The following is a 17,909-nucleotide window of genomic DNA, read 5'->3' on the forward strand; positions in this document are numbered from 1 at the left end:
TAAGAGAGCGTAAAAGATCCAATTTTAATTTGATCGGGAATGTTCAATTTCTTTCGTAATATTTTTTATTTGCATGAAATCTTCATGAACATTCCATCCAGGTAACTGAGCATTAAATCTCATATATATATATATATATATATATATATATATATATATATATATATATATATATATATATATATATATATATATATATATATATATATATATATATATATATATATATATATATATATATATATATATATATATATATATATATATATATATATACTGTATATATATGAAATGAAATTTTTTACGTATGTATGTACATGGATATTTTTTGCGTAGTTTAATATTCATTTTTGAGCTCGTTTACGTTGTATGGCCCCGTAGCATGCAGACCCATCACATCTACTATATAGATGATATATATCGAAAAATTCGTAAAACCAACTATAAGGTCATTTAATTTAGTTTACTCACAAATATTTTTAAAGACATTTTATTCATTTAAAATTTCCATTTATAATGATTTTTTTTTTTACTTAAGTTCGAAAATTATGGCACAGAAGAAGTATAATTCGGTTGGGGTATCTAATTTAAGATTGACAATAATGGTATGTAAAAACCAGATTTGACAAAATGTATGAACATGCAATTATTTTAGACACAAAAATTGACTTCAAGTATATGTATAAGCAATTGATTTATTATAGTGACATGTCTATATTATATACAATATTAGGAACCCGGTTCATTGAACCCTTGAATACATAAACGATTTCAGTTCATCACAGATTAAACAAACGTATAAATTATACTGAGGCTGTGATACATCACTGTATTTAACACTGAAAAGTTTCTGTATTCAAGTATAATTTGGGGGGGGGGGGGGGGCTTAATGCTATACAGTGTACTTCGAACGATCCTGGACCCCCTTCATGCATGATCAGTTCGTGCGTGCATGGGTAACTATATAGATTTAAGAAGGGGGGGGGGGTTTCAGTCCCCCTCAACTCAAAACGGAAGGCCCCCTTTCCCCTGAAAAAAAATTTGACGAAGTCAGTGATTTTTGGCTGTTAACAATTTTTTTGTCACGTGGTTTGAAGTCCCTACTCCTTTTTTTTTTTATTTTAGTACCTATACTGCAGTAAAGCAATGGCAGCACTTAATCAATATGATCATGCCACGCACGTAGCATCGGGGAGGGGGGGGGCACCTTTTTGCGGAGCAAAGATTTTTCTTAAATTTACATACAAAATACTGAATTAACATGGACCCCCCCCCCCCCCCCACTTTTTTGTGACCATGTCAAAATTTAATTGAAAATAAGGTAATAAACGGTTAAATTGAAGTGAAAATTACCCCCCCCCCCCATAGATTAGAATTTTGGAAAGTAACCTTTTCCGTTTTTTTTTTTTCTGTGTTTTTTTTTTTTTTGCTTGTCAAGATTTGTTTGGATGAGTCTGCCCCCCCCCCCCCCCCCCCCCACTTTCCAAAACGATGCTACGTGCCTGCATGCCTACGTTGTATCTTACATGCACATAGAAAGAATAATCTTACCGTGACCAGGCAACGCTCAGGTCACAGTAAGTTAAACCGGGTCCGTAGGACATCTGTCATTTTGACGATAGAACATTCTATCTAACATGCACATAGACTTGGCTTATATTTGAAAATTTCCCGCGCATTTGGATAATTCGTGCTGATGTTTGTAGTTTCGCATAATAGCTCTTATAAGTCATATCGAATTCAATGAAATATGAAGAATACATTTAAATTGCCGTAAATTGAATCATCTTTTACATTTTTACTGCATTTCGCCAACTTTCCCCTTGCAGCATTGTTTCAGTTTTAGCCAATGAAATCGCAAATCGCTATTTGTCTCATGTAATGGCGGCATCCTTGTTTATGCGGTAAGGTACGTATGCAAGCGATATTTCTTGATTTTAAGGAGATAAAAAGCTTTTTGCCAAAATTATTGGATTGTTTTACATTTTTACATGAATACTTTTTCAAAAAATGGTACTTTTGTATGTGAACACAACTTATTTTTGTTGCAAATTGTCATAAACTTCTGCAGTTTGGAACGCTTGGCGTATTTTAACATGCATAATGTTATGCAGCCGGGGTACTTAGATTAAGTACACAAAAGCGGGCGGTATGAAGCCATCTCTTTGTTAGATCCGGAGTTATTAACACGGCACACGGCTCATAACTGAGGATGGATCTTGAAACTCGAGTACTGTAATAAGTTTTGCATAGCATCAAAATATTTTTGCTTATTGTAAAATTTTGTTCTATTATGAAAAAAAAATCAACAAATTATCTAGATTTGAGTTGTCTACTCAATCATATTTTGTCAGAACACAGTTATTATTATTTGTTAAGTAAAAAAATGTTCATTTCTTTACAAAGTAAATCATGTAAAATGAGTGTGCAGACTGGTTTTGAAATAAGTAGGCCTACTTGGGATGATTTCTTCATTAAAATAGGGCCTGAGGTTATATGTTTGCATTTGAATCATTTCTACATGAACCTATGGACATATTTATAGGCTTTTACATGTAAAGTCATTTCTTTTGCTCAAAATAATGTTGGATGGCTCAAGGATATTAATGACTGTTACCGCATATTATTTAGAGATAGATTATAATATTTAAATTCTTCTCTCTCGTTTCCACAGATAATTCACTACAGACCTAAGCATGCCTAGGAGTAAAAAGCGAGGTGCCTCTAAGTCTGCTGCTAGTGAGGCAGCAGCTGTGGGTGAGGAAGTTCTGGCTACTGTAGAGGGGGCACCAAAAGGAAGAAGGACACGTGGAGGGGCATCTCAGAGCCCTGCCCCCCAAAAGGCCTCCCCTAGTCCAGCACCCAGGTCAAGGTGAATTGCTGAACAACTGAGCAATATGTCTTCTTCTGTAACGTGTAATGTTTTGGGACTTAAAATGATATTTAATTGATAGGTAGAGATGAATACATTTGAAATGAAGTGGTACAATTAAAGCATTTTAGCATAGAAAGGAGGGGGCAATTAGAACAGTTTATCAAGAATATGTAAAATATTTGTTATTAATGTTAGGCAGTAAAAATTCAAACAGCATTACCGGTACTTGTGAATTGTTTTCTCTAATTGTTACACAATTCATTTGAAAAATATATTGATATCACAAGGACAATTTTAACACAGATTCATTGTCATATATATATAATGGTCAAGAAATAGGGACAATAAACATGTTTATTTTATATTTCAGGAGCAGAGGCAAAGCTCAAGCAAAAGGTACAGAGTTTATTAATTTGCTTCTTTAAATATTGTTAGAATTGACAACTGTACATTGTTTTTTATTTTGATGTTGCTGAAAACTTCACATGTTTTATATTTTGATGTTGCTGAAAACTTCACAATAATGAATTATAATCTGCTATGTTTTATTTGAAAAAAAATCCTATTTAACAACTGTTACAATTCATCATCATTTTAAAATTCCAAATATATTCAGTTTCATCAAGTTACTATCTTATAAATGTTAGCCTTTCAAAGGTATATCACTAGTAAACAAGATTAGTATATAACTACCAATGTTTTAGGTGACAGTGCTGAAGTTCCTGATAGAGTAACCAGGGCAGTAGTACAGGAAGTGGAGGAATCCCCAAAGAGAGGTCGGTCCACTTCTCGGAGAGGAAAGCAAGCCAGTCAACCAAGTACTCCCGCAAGCACTAAGAAAGCTACTCCAGCAAAGGCCAAGAAAACTCCAGTCAGGGGCGGTCGCAGTAGAAGTGCACGTGGTAAGAAAAAAGTGGTGGAAGATGAAGAAATGGAAGATGAGGAGGAGGATGAAGAGGAAGAAATTGAGGAACCAGTTGTGTCCACCCCAAAAGGAAGAGGTAGGGGTGCCAGAGGTACCCCGAAAAAATCACCAGCACCCAAAAAATCTCCTGCAAAGAGGAAAGCCCCAGCTAAAACAGCATCTAGGTCTAGGAGCAGAGGGAAGCAGGGAAGCCCTGCAGGGTCTCAGAGTCCTCTTCCTGATGCCCAGATTGTTCTCACCAAAATCGACTCACCTCAGAAAGCCACATCCCCCACCAAAAGTCCATCTCCCAAGGCAGCCAAGAAAACTCCATCACCCAGCCCAAAAAGAGCAGCACGATCACCAACCAAGAAGACACCTCCCTCCGCCAGTAGAGGGGGCCGTTCCCGAAGGGGGGCTCCAGCTGAACAGGAGGAGGCCGCAGTAGCAGAAGACCAGGCCAGTGGTGAGGTAGAACAGAAGGAAGAGGAGGAAGGAGAATCTGTAAAGGAACCAGAATCTGAAGAACAGAAGGAAGGTGAAGTAGGAGGAGAGAAGGAGGAGGAGGATGAAAAGGCAGCAGAAGGAAAGACAGATGCACAACCAGAGGTTGAAGCAGAAGCAATGGAACAAGAAGAGAAGCTGGGTGAAGAGAGTGTAGAAGAAGATGTAGCTGATAATGAGGAGGTGATGGAGGAGAAGGAGGAAGCTGAAGATGTACAACCAAATTCCATCAAAGAAAATGGTGATGATGCAGAAGCACCCAGTCAAAAAAGAAAGTTTGAAGAGGTTGAGGATGAAGTAGAAGAGAAAGAAGAAGACTTGTCTGCAAAAAAAGCAAAATTGACAGAGGAGCTTTTACCACAGGCAAACGGAAGTCAGGGGGAAAACAGTATGGAATCTGAACCAAGCGTAGAAGACGTGAAGGAAAATAAGGTTGAAAGTGAAGCGGATGTAGAAAAAGACTATGTTATGGTGAATATTAATGAAGTTCCTGCTGCTGATAGCAGTGAAATCTTGAATAGTATTCCAAAGGAAGAGAATAAGGAGAAAGAGATAATGGAAGAAGTTGTTGAAGCAGTTCCAGTTGTAAGCCAGGTGGTGGAAGAGCCAGTTCCAGTTGTTGAAGAGAAAGAAGATGTTGTAATGAGAGAAGAGGCAGCAGAAGTCCCAGAGGAAGTGGTTGAGGCACCCATCCAGAAGGAAGTGTTCGTACCTCTTGGAAACCAGGAAGTAGTTCAGGAAGCAAGCAACATTCCTGTGCCTCAGCAGGAAGTAAGTCAAGAGGCAAGCAGCATACCACAACCAAACCCAGTAGCAGAAACGGTGCAATCAGTGAATGCAGTCGTAAATGAACAATCAGTAGTCTCAAATCAGAACTGGGTATTGAATCGACAGTTTGTCAAGAACCCCGCCTTTAGGGACGAGTTTGGAGATCCCGCTAAACAGTTTAGTGTGGTCAGTTACAACATCCTTGCCCAATGCCACCTAGAGAGAGGTAACTACAGCTTTACAAAGCCTGAATTTCTGGCTGCAGATCACAGGTATCAGAAACTGATGGAGGAGATACGGTACCTGAATGGGGATATTGTTTGTATGCAAGAGGTTGATACAGCATTTTACAATGGCATTCTGGCAGCATCTATGAAAGCGTAAGTTATTTAAAAATATTTTTAATGTAAATTTAGTGGTTTTTAGAATAAATCTTTAATCAAATATGCTTTAAACATGTTTATAATGCAATGATAAGAAGCTAACTTTTACAGAGAAAAAAACTCCAATCATTTCTTGAATACATGTTTTTGTAATTTACAATTAATACCATACAAGTTGTTTGGTAAATAATTTTTTTAAAAATACTTCAGTGGTACATCTATCAAATTATTATACAGTTATCTGTTATGGACCTTTTTTCCCTGTTGTAGAATGGGATACGAAGGTCTGTGGAAGAAACGTACCAATGAACTCTATGACGAGGGTGAAGCCACCTTCTACAAAACGAGTCGGTTTACTGTGGTAGAGAGCAACACCTACTCTTTGGCTGATCTTGCAAATAAGGTAAAAAGTTGTGTTTTACTTAAAATAAAATTAAAATACCTTTTTAATACATGAAGAAATGCACCTCTCTCTATTTTCTACTGGTATTTATTTTATATTACTCCAATCTCAAAATAGAGAAACTTGATTGTCTAAATTACTTGCATTTCTTGGATATACATGTAATAAAAAACAAGTTTATTACATCCCCTCTTCTATGAGAAGTATCAAATTAAAAAAAAAGATACATTGAAGAGTTTTATTTATGTAGCACTCAGACTTGGAAATGAATACCACATCTTTTCATACTTGATCTGATCAAATTGCAGGAAATGGATGATGGTTTGGATCCAACACAAAAGGAGGCTATCCAGGGATACCTGGATCGGCCGGATGTGATGGTGCTGGTCAAGCTCCGATGTAACTCTACCGGACAGATCGTGACCGTGGGAAACATCCATGTCCACTGGGGCCAGATGAAGCTCCCTGATGTCCAGTGTATACAGGTAAGTGGAACCCTATCCACTATTGTTATTGTAAAGAAAATTAATCTGTCTTAAAGATTATTTAGGTTTGATGCTGAAAAATTAAATTAAATGGGGGGGGGGGGGGGGGGGGAGGGGTTGAAACCTGGGATTGTGTATGCAGTTCTTCTATTTTAACTAAAAGATGTTTTACTCTTCATTAGAATTTTCTTGTCATTGAATACTTTTATCTACTTTCATTTAATAACCATGTTATTTAAAAAAATAAACAAACAAACAAACAAAAAACTTCAAATTGAAATAATTTGTATTTTCTATTTTAAGCTTAAAAAAATTTCATTAATCATGTTAATCTTTCATACATGTACACATCCTTTGTGTTTATATTTTCCCTTTTCCTTGCTTAAGAAAAGGAAGTAGAATTATTAATTAATTGATTAAATAATCAAATGATTATTGCCTGTGATATCTAAATAAATAATTAACAGAGAAAAAAGAAAAATGTTTTGAATTGACGTTGACCTTTTCAACTCTACAGATAGCAAGTGCCATTAAGGAAGTAGTCAGTAAGGCAGGTGGTGACCTGACCCCCCACATCCTGTGTGGAGACTTCAACTCGGAGGTGACCAGCCCTGGGTACCAGCTGTGTACGGAGGGATACCTGTCTGATGCCTGTATCCAACAACTCCAGTCATTGGAGAATCTACAGTTCCAGGATGGAACAGTGAGTAGGATAAAGTACTCTGTATTTGTCAAGGGAGATAACGTTTTTTTAATATTTGAAATTTGGTTTCTGTTTAATCATTGGAATTTCTGACTGTTCATATTTTTATGGGTCCCCTTTACACATGAATTTATATCCTTGACAAATTATGAAACATGGTATTATTTGGTACTCTGTATTTGTGACGGGAGATAATGTATTTTAAACATTTAAAATTTTGTTGTGGAATCATTGGAATAACTTAAACACAGCGTCTCATAATTAGATTTGGTGGCCATTTGCAATTGCAATAGTTAAATCTGAATCATTGCATTGTTTGCAGTTATGTTCATTATAAAGTCAAGCGTTGTACTGACTTGAGTAACTAAAATGTGGTCCTAAATCTTGAATTTTTCTTTGTGGAATAAGCAAGCCAACTATCAACATTTTATTTGATTCATTGAATGATAAAAATAGGCAATGCACAATGTTAAATCAGATGCGCATGGGCCTGAAACCCAAGGAATTAATTTTTAATGGCCTTTTCAAATTTCTTAATCAATTAATTAAGGTCATTGAGATTGTCTTCATGAAAGGGATAAATTACTCCAGGAAAAAAAAAATTATTTGAATAAAACTTTGGGATCAATGTATTTTCATTAAAATATGACATTATCAATTGATGTGAATGAATTTCTTTTGCAGAAATCCTCATTAATAAACACTTTATGGAGGGCATTTCAGCATACATCTAGCAGCATGAAAAGTGCTTACAACACCGCCCAAGTAAGTCAACCTTCTATGATGGACCGTATATCTGGGGAGTTTTTTGTATGCCACAATATTTGCAAAAATTGGAAATTGTTAACATTTTTTATTTTTGTCAATAATTTATTGCAATTTGAAAAATTTCTTGTCGCCAACTATATTGGTTAAATTTTCTTCATATTAAATATTTTGTGATGTAGAAATGATTGTGACAAATGTTGAAATCGGATCATTGCAAAAATTAACAGATATACGGTATATCGTGGTATTATACTGTGCTCATTAATACAGAGGGTTCCGCTTAATCTGATAGTCAATTTGTCAGAGAAAAATTATCAGATTAACCGATTATTATATTAACCAATTTAGCGTTTTTGTGCTCTTTAATTTTGGTAAAGAATAAAATACAACTTGTTTCAATACATAATTTATCAACAAAAAGATATAATCTGTTTGTCAATAGTTTGAAATGAAATAATTTACCTTGCATTAGCAATGAAATAGCATTTTAGCCGTTATTTTGTTTGTAAATGCTCAAAAGAAAATGTTTCCCTTCATCACTGTTCATTACGATGGTTTCAATGTGGCGGCCATTTTGACAGGAAGTAGTAAGAGGAAATGGCTATTTGTCTGAACATTCCCTCTTTTCACCTGGACAATTTATTTTAATTCTTTTTCTGGTATATATAATGCTCTTCAATAATTAATTATGCATGATAAAAAATTATTTGAATTTTTGAATATAAAATATGATGTAAAATTGAGAGTAATCAGAATTTCCTCGATGTCACATGTTCCCAAGCACTTTTGATTCAGAAATTACATGTTTAAATAATTCTTAATGGTGCAAGCCTAGCATGAAATTAACACAGGCAATAGGTACATGAAAAAACAGTAAAATGTGTACACAGGTAAGGTCAGTCCTGTGTGCGGTCATCCGGAACAACTATCGATGTCGGTAGCTTTCATCTTACGAAGAAGTGAGCCACCCGTGTGTGTTGAAGTGAAACTAATGCCCTGTACAGAGTTACTGTGTACACAAAAGGGTGTCAACTAATTAAACAAAGGTATATAAAGGTGTTAGAGGGTGGGCTGAACTATCGATGTCGGTATCTTTCATCTATCGACCAGCTGACCATCTGTGTGCGTTGAGCTGTGACTAATCCCCTGAAGCACCCTTATTTGCAAGTTTTAGGCACGTGCCAAGCTGTTTACACAGTGAGAGGTTATACACGAAGTGGACATGGTGGAAGAGGTGTGAAAACGTGAACTGATATTTGATCGGCCGACAGAAATCGTATCAGATTAACCGAAAATGACATTTTTTTCAATCAGATTATCAGTAGAAATTACAAAGGCTTATATAGCAAATGGATCGGTGTTTTGATTTTATATCAGATTAACCGAATTATCACATTAACCGCGATCAGATTAAGTGGAACCCTCTGTACCAAGGTCAAAGAGATGCCAGCGCCTTTCTCTGATGATTCATGAAACATCAAAATAGAAAGTTATTAATTCCAATGTATGTTGGAGGTATGCTTCCTGTATACGAATACATATCAATTTTGCTTGGTTTCCCGTTTTTACACCTATTTTTAAGGAAAGCAGCTATCGTATGTACACTTATAATGTATGTATATATGATTCTAAAAAGTGAAGGGTGCTGCCACGTCTAAACAATTCTATAAATATAAAAAGAATCTTAGTATTTAAAAAGTGCTGCTCTCAGCATTGAAGTTGCTATCTCGTTGGACAGTAAACCTGGTAGGGTGTTTATAGCAAGTAAACATTTGCATCGCGTCCAATATTTGCTGTATATCAGCTTGAGAGCCATTGGGCTCAATGGCCAATATTCAGCTATCGAGGGCTAATATTGGATGTGATTGAAAAAATGCTATGTCATGATTTTAAAAATCATATATTAAATATGATGAAAAACATCAAGTAATGATTGATTCTTGTCAGCTAATCATTTCTTCCTTGTCCATATACTGGCACTTGTCTCTTATTGAATTTCCTGTCAATTTGCTCCAGCTGTTTGTATACAAGTTGACATAGACATACTGTAAACCAACTTTTATTCGTGTGCGGTTAGCTAGAGCCTTGTTGTCGCGAATATTTTTTCGCCGCAAAATAAAGTTGCCGCGAATAAAAATTGGTTTACAGTACCCTAACTTATTTGAGGTCATACTCGGACATTGGAATTGATCGACGCATATCAGTATCTACATCATAATTGCCGATTAATAATGGAAAAGTGTTTGTAATAACAAATAAAGATTGCCAGAAGGGGTGTGTAATAAATTTTATTACCCGCCTTTAAACACTGGTAGTCAAATTTTTGGTTTCTTTTGACAGGACGGAAAAGAATACATTTTCTATCATGCAATACCGTATGCATTTCAAATTTTTAAACTAATCGAGACCAGTCATCGCAAACCTTGGCAAGCAGCTATATAAATGACATTAAAGAAAATTAAAAACAAACATATACGCTTCATATATTGAACAAAGTAAGCGCTAAATTATTCCAGTAAAATAGCAATTTATTTATGATTATTAATGTGTCTTTAGAATTATTAAACCAGTACTTAATATTGTTACGACTAGGTATTCTATATTCATCGTAATGTCAGAGTTACCTCCCTTTAAATCTTTCAAAGATATGTAAAAAACATGAATTATGATGTTGTTGTAGTACATGTTTTATACTTCAATTCAAATTTAAACTGGCCGTGGTTGATTACAAAAAAACAATTTCTAGCACATTAGAGTATTGACCAATGTGAGAAAAACATTCTGTGGTTTGACCTTTGGGGTTATCTTTCAATATCCAATCGCAGTTTACGTAAAACATGTTTTATGCTGATGCGGTGGCTAGAGAAGATAATTGAGACCATTCTACACCATGTCTTCAGGCAGTATGAAATTATGTTTTGGTGTTTTGGGGTTTAACATAATCTTTCAAGCCAAATATCGGAGCCAACTTGCCTGACTTTCTGACCAAGTTTTGATATTTAGAGATGTTTTCAGTTCTTATGGGTAATAAAGGATAACATTGGAGACAAAGAATTGCACTTTATAACAAAAAAAGCCCATTTCTATATAAAGTTCTCCATCAGAATTATCCTACAAAATCCGCATTGGACCAAACATTTTTATTTAAAACCTTTTCTTACCCTTTTCAGGGGAAAGAACCCAAGCTGACATCCTATCACACGTCCATGAAGGCAGCTGTGGACTACGTTTTCTTCAGCTCCAACTGTCTGGATAACGTGGGTGTACTGGCGCTACCCCCAGAGGGAGCCATCACCCAGACCGGGGGAATTCCTAACGAAATCTTCCCATCAGACCATGTATCAATCAAAGCCGTCTTCTCATTCAGATAAACATCCCATGTAAGTGTATAGTATTTTTTAGAGTTTTAAGTGGAGGTCGATTTTGATGCACATGTTTGAAGTGACTTCATTTCGATGTTGTCTAATTTTTGTTTTTGTTTGATAAACTATTACATGCATTGGTTTTAATTTCATGATACCTGTAGTTTGGTCAGTGAATTTAGTTTGTATGGTATGGTGCATTATTTTTTGGAATATATTTTTGCTGAAATGATAAATTGAATCGTAAACATTACAAAATTAAATCTTCATTGATTTTCCACTGTATCAAGGATTAAATAATCTTTAATGTTTGTCCAATTTTAGTTTTATAATGCATGATATTTTAAAAGAAAAAATACACTGTCACCACATTCAATTGCAAGTTTTGTGTTTTATTTCATTTCAGGTCATGCTTTATGGACAAGCCACACCCACAGATTTATTCATGCTAATCATTGGTCAAATCATCTGTCAATCATCCATCTGAATTACCTCTACAGGTCATGACTAGAATACTAGTGCAGCTATTTTTGGAAACATGAACACTGTGTGTGACAACTATCCATCAGGCTGGTTTTTTTTTCCCCAAAGGAACTTTAAGTGCATATTTTGATTTCAGTTAGATAAGCGGTATATCATGATAATTGTTTTATTTATATATGCACACAACTGAATCTTTCCTTTTCTCAAACTTCTCTGTATCTCAAGAATTGTCCAAATCTGTTGTGTGTAGAAAAGATCCATATTTTTTGTATAGGATGTCGGAATCGTTTTGGGAAATAGCGAAATCGTGTTCTTTGTTGTTTTTAATGATAGAATTAATGAATTAAGTTTTATTTCACACTTTTGTGAATTGATTCTGGTGTTTTAACGTGTTTCCTGGTGTTTTATTCTTGTTTGCAGACAGTTCTAAAAGAATTTGGGTTCAAGTGTTAATTTGATGACAAGTTTACTACTAATAAGTGTCAATAACTTCATATTTGCAATGTAATTCAATTTCCATAATGCTTTGATGTATTGCATTTAAATGTGTCGTTGTTTCTGAAATTTTGGGGTTTTCCCCCCAAACTCAATTGTATTTCTACACAGAAATCATTATTTTTAAACACAAGGTTGGTCCTACTCTTAACCTGGTAAAAGAAAGCTGAAACCACCCCTGTGTTTTTCATGCATAGAAAATCAATTGGGAAAATATTTGTATATTAAATACTGGATACATCTTGACTAGACTTTGACAATGAATGTCCAATGAAATTTGTTTTTACAAAATTTAAGATGTTTTATTGTTAATAATTGATAAATTAAATTATTAATAAGTCTTAACCTCAAAGAGGCAGTAATTTATTGATTAAAGGTGCTCTTTATTAAGATGCTTTGGATATATATATTATGCCAAAATAATGGATATTTTATTGGTTATTTTAATTTAGCCGTTTAATGAATTCCTTTTCATGATACAAGGTAGATAACTGTTATTTTGAAAATAGATTGGTATTATTAAGTTAAGGATTTCAGGAGACACTTCTCTATGTCTTTGACTGAATGGCATTATTTTACATCAAGAAAGATTGGAATGTTTGTTTCTGTTCTTTTTTTTTTTTAATGAAGATGGGAACTGAAAGCTTTTGACGGTTACCGTAGTGTACAAAAGTTATCTTTTTTTTTTCAGGAGTTTCATTGTAAAATAATCATAATCATTCAATTAGAATCTTATTAAATTTTTTTAATTTTCAAGATAAATGTTGGTGTTAAGATGTCATTTCAGAGTTGTCTTCTTTGTTTTGTACAGATTAATAGAAAAAAATCTCTACCTATATATATCTATCTATATAAACATCTTATGCTATAGATAGTTCTCCATGTTTATGGCAAATAAGAAATGTTTGTGGATAATGCCTTAGAGTGTTTATTGACTCTATGAATTCATTGTCACCCATCACGGTAGCCCAGTGATATCTTGTAATAGTCACCAGCAATAACATTGTAACAAAATTGTATTTACGTTCGATTATGGCAATTAAATTGCAAGGTTGGATTTTGAAATAAACATGGATAACTTGTGACGACCTTTTTGTTTTTTTTAGCTTGCCTGAGCTTTTCTGATCAAGATTTGTCCATTGTCTGTCGCAATTGTCATTGTCGTAAACTTTTCACATTTTCATCTTCTCCAGAACCACTGGGCCAATTTCAATCAAATTGGACACAAAAGCAAGGGTGAAGTGGATTCAAGTTTGTTCAAATGAATGACCATGCCCTCTTTTAAAGGGGAGATAATTTAGAATTATTAAAAATTTCTTTGTTTTCAAAAAATCTTCTTCTCAAAAACTATTTAGCTAGAAAAGCTCAAATTTGTGTGGAAGCATTCTCAGGTAGTGTAGATTCAACTTTGTTTAAATCATGGTCCCCAAGTGTAGAGTGGGGCCACAATGGAGGGATAAATTTTAAGATTATATGTTAATAAGAGAAAATCTTTAAAACAATACTCTTTTTAAAAATCATTCAGACAGAAAAGCTTGAATTTGTGATGAAGCATCTTCATGTTATGTAGATTCAAGTTTGTTCAAATTATGATCCCCGGGGGTAGGGTGGGACCACAAATGGGGGGGGGGGGGGGGTGGGCAGTGAATTTTTACATGGGAATATATAGAGAAAATCTTAAGAAATTTTCACAAAAAACATTTGGTCAGAAAAGGTTAAATTGTGTGGAATTATCCTCCGGTGGTGTAGATTTAAGTTTGTTCAAATCATGATCCCCAAGTATGAGGGAGCTACATTTAGGGGGGGGGGGGCTAATTTTTACGTAGGAAGATATAAAGAAAATCCTCTGGAAACGCATTCAGTCCAAAAACCAGAAACTTGTTTAGAATTAAAGGTTGTACAGATTAAAGATTTATCAAACCATGAATCCCAAGAGAAAGTGAGGCCACAAAGGGGGGGGGGGGGGAGTGTTATATAGAAATAGAGAAAAATCATCTTATGAATGCTGAAACGACAAAAGGGGCTTGGTATTTACTATAAAAACACGAGAATAAAAATCGGCAGATTTTTTGTAACGTTTTGAGATTTCTGTACTTAGTTGTCATTAAGATAATTATTTTGATACTATTATGCTGATTTGATCAGTTATGGCTATTGTTACACAGGTGAGCGATGTGGCCCTTGGGCCTCTTGTTGGAAGTCGCACCTGTATTCAAACTCCCTAGGCTTCCACACAAACACGGGACAGTAATTTTGCGTGATACGTTTAGAGAGGGTTATGTGAGCGCTTTTTAAAAGTTAAAGTTGTTCATTTTTTTTATCATTGTAAATTTTACCTTCCCATTATCCTACACTGGATATTATAACTCTTATGGGAATGGCTCCATCCTAATATATACATTGTGTCAGGTTGCAATCATCTATAACTGTTATACCAAGCAGTAGAACCATTTAACAAGACCTTGGATTTTCGGTTGGACTTAGCTATCTATTTCTGCGTCAAAACAAGTTAAAAATGACGCGGTTTCAAGCGAAATATGCACCGATTGCGTAGTCTAAGCTCAAAAGCCAGACAAATCATGTTGATTTCACAGAGCCATGGCTGAGTGGCCAGCAATGAAATAGACAGGCCTACGTCACATTGCTGTTTGACACATCTACCCAAAGTCCAAGCTCTTGTTAAAATGGTTCTATATCAAAATATGAAATGCAGCCTCAAAAGCAAGTTTATGTACTGTATATGGCGGAAGGAAGGATTAACAGGAAAACAGAGTTCGATGTTCCAAGATCTTGTTAAAATGGTTCTATATCAAAATATGAAATGCAGCCCCAAAAGCAAGTTCATGTACTGTATATGGCGGAAGGAAGGATTAACAGGAAAACAGAGTTCGATGTTCCAAGCTCTTGTTAAAATGGTTCTATATCAAAATATGAAATGCAGCCTCAAAAGCAAGTTCATGTACTGTATATGGCGGAAGGAAGGATTAACAGGAAAACAGAGTTCAATGTTCCCCTACTCTTAATGTTTTTTCTTGTCGGGCAAACGTGACGCAAAGACCGTTTGTGTAATGTGTTTTCAAATAATTTTTAAGCAAAAAATTTGCATCATTCCAGATTACAGGAAACCTTTATCATGCGAGGTCAAATTTTTGCGTGACTGCTGATAAAATCGAGCATTATTTTGCGATGCAAAATTTCACAAATCACTGATTCAAAGATTGATTGTTAGGAACAAGAAAGTTTTTGGCGGGTTATGGATGTCGTGAAAATAACACTATATAAACTCTCTGCGAATAAACAAACCCATTTCACATTATAATTATAGAATAAAGCTTTTTCGGGGCCTTGTTTAACACGATAGTTATATAGGCGATGCGTCTTACGACCCTTTTATACTGTTATTATGAAACTGATAACATACTTGTTCATATATTTTATTCATTAGAGGTCACCCTATACAAAGTAAATCGCATGTCTGAGATGCACCATGGGTTTATGATGATTTAGAGGCTTGAATATCTATATTAAGAGCTCCTGATGATCGTGGCCATTTTTAGACTGTATTGATCTCCTTTGGAAGAAGAGCTCTATATAAAAATATAGGAAAATACTCAAAATTAAAAGCTAAACATTATGGAATTTGTTTTTTCACCAAATATTCTTACAAAGCTTAACAAATCAAATTTAAACATTTAAGGTAGATCTGATGGTTAGAAATATATGTTTATTATTGTTTTATGTATGATTGTATTTCGGTTTGCAGTGTTTGTTTATTTAGCTATACTAGATGTTTGGGTATAAGACCCAATAAATTTTTTGCTTCCTCTTAACTCTTAATTGTTAATTGTTCATAAACTGATGGTTAATTTTTTGACCCCCCCCCCCCGCCCCACAGCCCCCAGCCCCTGATTCAATCAGTTTATTTGCCTTTCTTTGTAGGGGAAAGAACCCAAGCTGACGACTTACAAGAAAGCTGTGGACTACGTTTTCTTCAGCTCCAACTGTCTGGATAACGTGGGTGTACTGGCGCTACCCCCAGAGGGAGCCATCACCCAGTCCGGGGGAATTCCTAACGAAATCTTCCCATCAGACCATTTATCAATCAAAGCAGTCTTCTCGTTCAGATAGACTCTCCACGTGAGTGTGTAGCATTTAGAGTTCCAAGATATTTAAATCAATAACAAACCCATCTATCTTATTATGTAAAAGTAATATATATTGTCTTGACCTGCTATTTATAAGTAGAAGGTATAAACAGGTTATGCCGGTTTTCCAATCCTTATTGAGTATACTCACTTAAAATATGTTTCAAGTATAAAATGTTCCAAAAGGATACAATCTAGATTGTTAAATTTAAGTTTGATTTTTGTAGAATCATTATTAAAATTATGAATCAAAACCAATGTGTGATCGACCGTAATTTATTTGTTATATTTACATTTATACATGTATGTTCATACCATAAGTCCGACGCATTCCATTACAAGTTCACGTTTTTCTTCTTTCAGGTCATGAGTCCTGGAAAAAGTCACACTCACAGATTTATTCATGCTAATCACCTGGCCAAATCACTTGTCAGTAATCGATCTAAGTTACTACTATAGGTCATGGAATAAAATGATAGTGCATCCTATAGTTTTGAGAATGGGCCTGTGAGACAACTACTAGTATATATCTGTTTGATTTTTTTTCAAGGAATTTTAAGTTCATATAGACAACCGGTATATCATGATCATTTTTATGTAGACATTTTTCTAATCTCATTTTTTCTCAACCTAACTTGTATTAATTTTTGTTGCATGTAGAAGATGTCTAAGACCCGAATATTTCATTTATATCAAATTTGATATTTTTGTGAAAGAGAGAGATATTGTTCTTTTTTTCGAAAGAGTAAATGAAATTATTATTTTGTATTCTTCATTTTTTGTAAATAAATTATAGTATTTTAACATTTTTTTGGCGTTTTTTCGTCCTGCTTTTTCAGACAGTCTGAATTTACCTATATTGTAAACCAACTTTCTATTCGCTACGACTTTTTTTCGCCATTAGGGTTCAACTGGCTCGCGGCCATATATTTCGCGATCAAGAAACCTTGGTCATTTTACTCGTGTTGATATTACATCCATAAGCCAAGTACTGATTCGCGGCGGGAAATATTCGCGACCACCAGGCTTTTGTGAACCTCGCGAAATTTTGTCACACGCGAAGAAATTTGGTTTACAGTACGAATATATTTTCTGCATACTTAATTTAAGATGGCTCGATGCTCGTGGCCTTTTTTGAACTATATTGACCTCATCAAAATAAGCTCTTTATAAAGAAATAGGAAAACACTCAAATTTTAGAGCTAGTATACATGTATATGTTATCTTTTTCTTTACCAAAGTTTGACATAAAACATCATTTCTAAAAAAATTTAAGTTAGATCTGATGGTTTGACTAGTGTTGACTTATCACCCTAATTACGGTTTTCCTTAGACTGAATAATCAGTGACTTTTTACTAAGCAATGCGCTGATAAAAAAAAACCCATTAATTTGATTGCTTACAATAAATAAAAAAATGTTTTGAAAGTTTTAGTAGTCCTTATTGAAAATTGTACTAAGTTCGAATGCAAAAACTCCACCTAACAACAATTTCACTGTTAAAGTTCCTCCTTTTAATTCAATTTTTACATGCTTCCAAAAAATAGATGTGAATTTAAAAAAAAACCAACCCTGTCAGCTGCGAGAAAAAGTAGGGAGCCCCCTCCCCCCCATCCCCGATGCTACGTGCCC

The 17,909-nt window shown here is 34.7% G+C and overlaps 1 protein-coding gene across 3 annotated transcripts; it reads left to right on the plus strand.

The window, feature by feature from the left end:
- Positions 1–1,812: 1,812 nt before the first annotated feature.
- On the plus strand, positions 1,813–17,030 carry LOC128183922 (neurofilament heavy polypeptide-like). Of its 3 annotated transcripts, none has more exons than XM_052853153.1 (10): positions 1,813–1,909; positions 2,675–2,872; positions 3,246–3,271; positions 3,580–5,431; positions 5,705–5,837; positions 6,146–6,322; positions 6,840–7,025; positions 7,710–7,790; positions 16,073–16,270; positions 16,642–17,030. In XM_052853153.1, the coding sequence occupies exons 2-9, from the start codon at positions 2,697–2,699 to the stop codon at positions 16,259–16,261; spliced, it is 2,820 nt and encodes a 939-aa protein (XP_052709113.1). In that variant the 5' UTR covers positions 1,813–1,909; positions 2,675–2,696; the 3' UTR covers positions 16,262–16,270; positions 16,642–17,030. The 3 variants fall into 3 exon arrangements, with proteins under 3 accessions (XP_052709113.1, XP_052709111.1, XP_052709112.1); XM_052853151.1 differs by lacking the exons at positions 16,073–16,270; positions 16,642–17,030 and adding exons at positions 10,964–11,173; positions 11,562–13,216 and having other exon boundaries at positions 1,814–1,909; XM_052853152.1 differs by lacking the exons at positions 16,073–16,270; positions 16,642–17,030 and adding exons at positions 10,964–11,173; positions 11,562–13,216 and having other exon boundaries at positions 1,885–1,904.
- Positions 17,031–17,909: the final 879 nt, after the last annotated feature.

This window comes from Crassostrea angulata, chromosome 5 (genome assembly GCF_025612915.1).
Source record: "Crassostrea angulata isolate pt1a10 chromosome 5, ASM2561291v2, whole genome shotgun sequence".
NCBI lineage: Eukaryota > Metazoa > Mollusca > Bivalvia > Ostreida > Ostreidae > Magallana > Magallana angulata.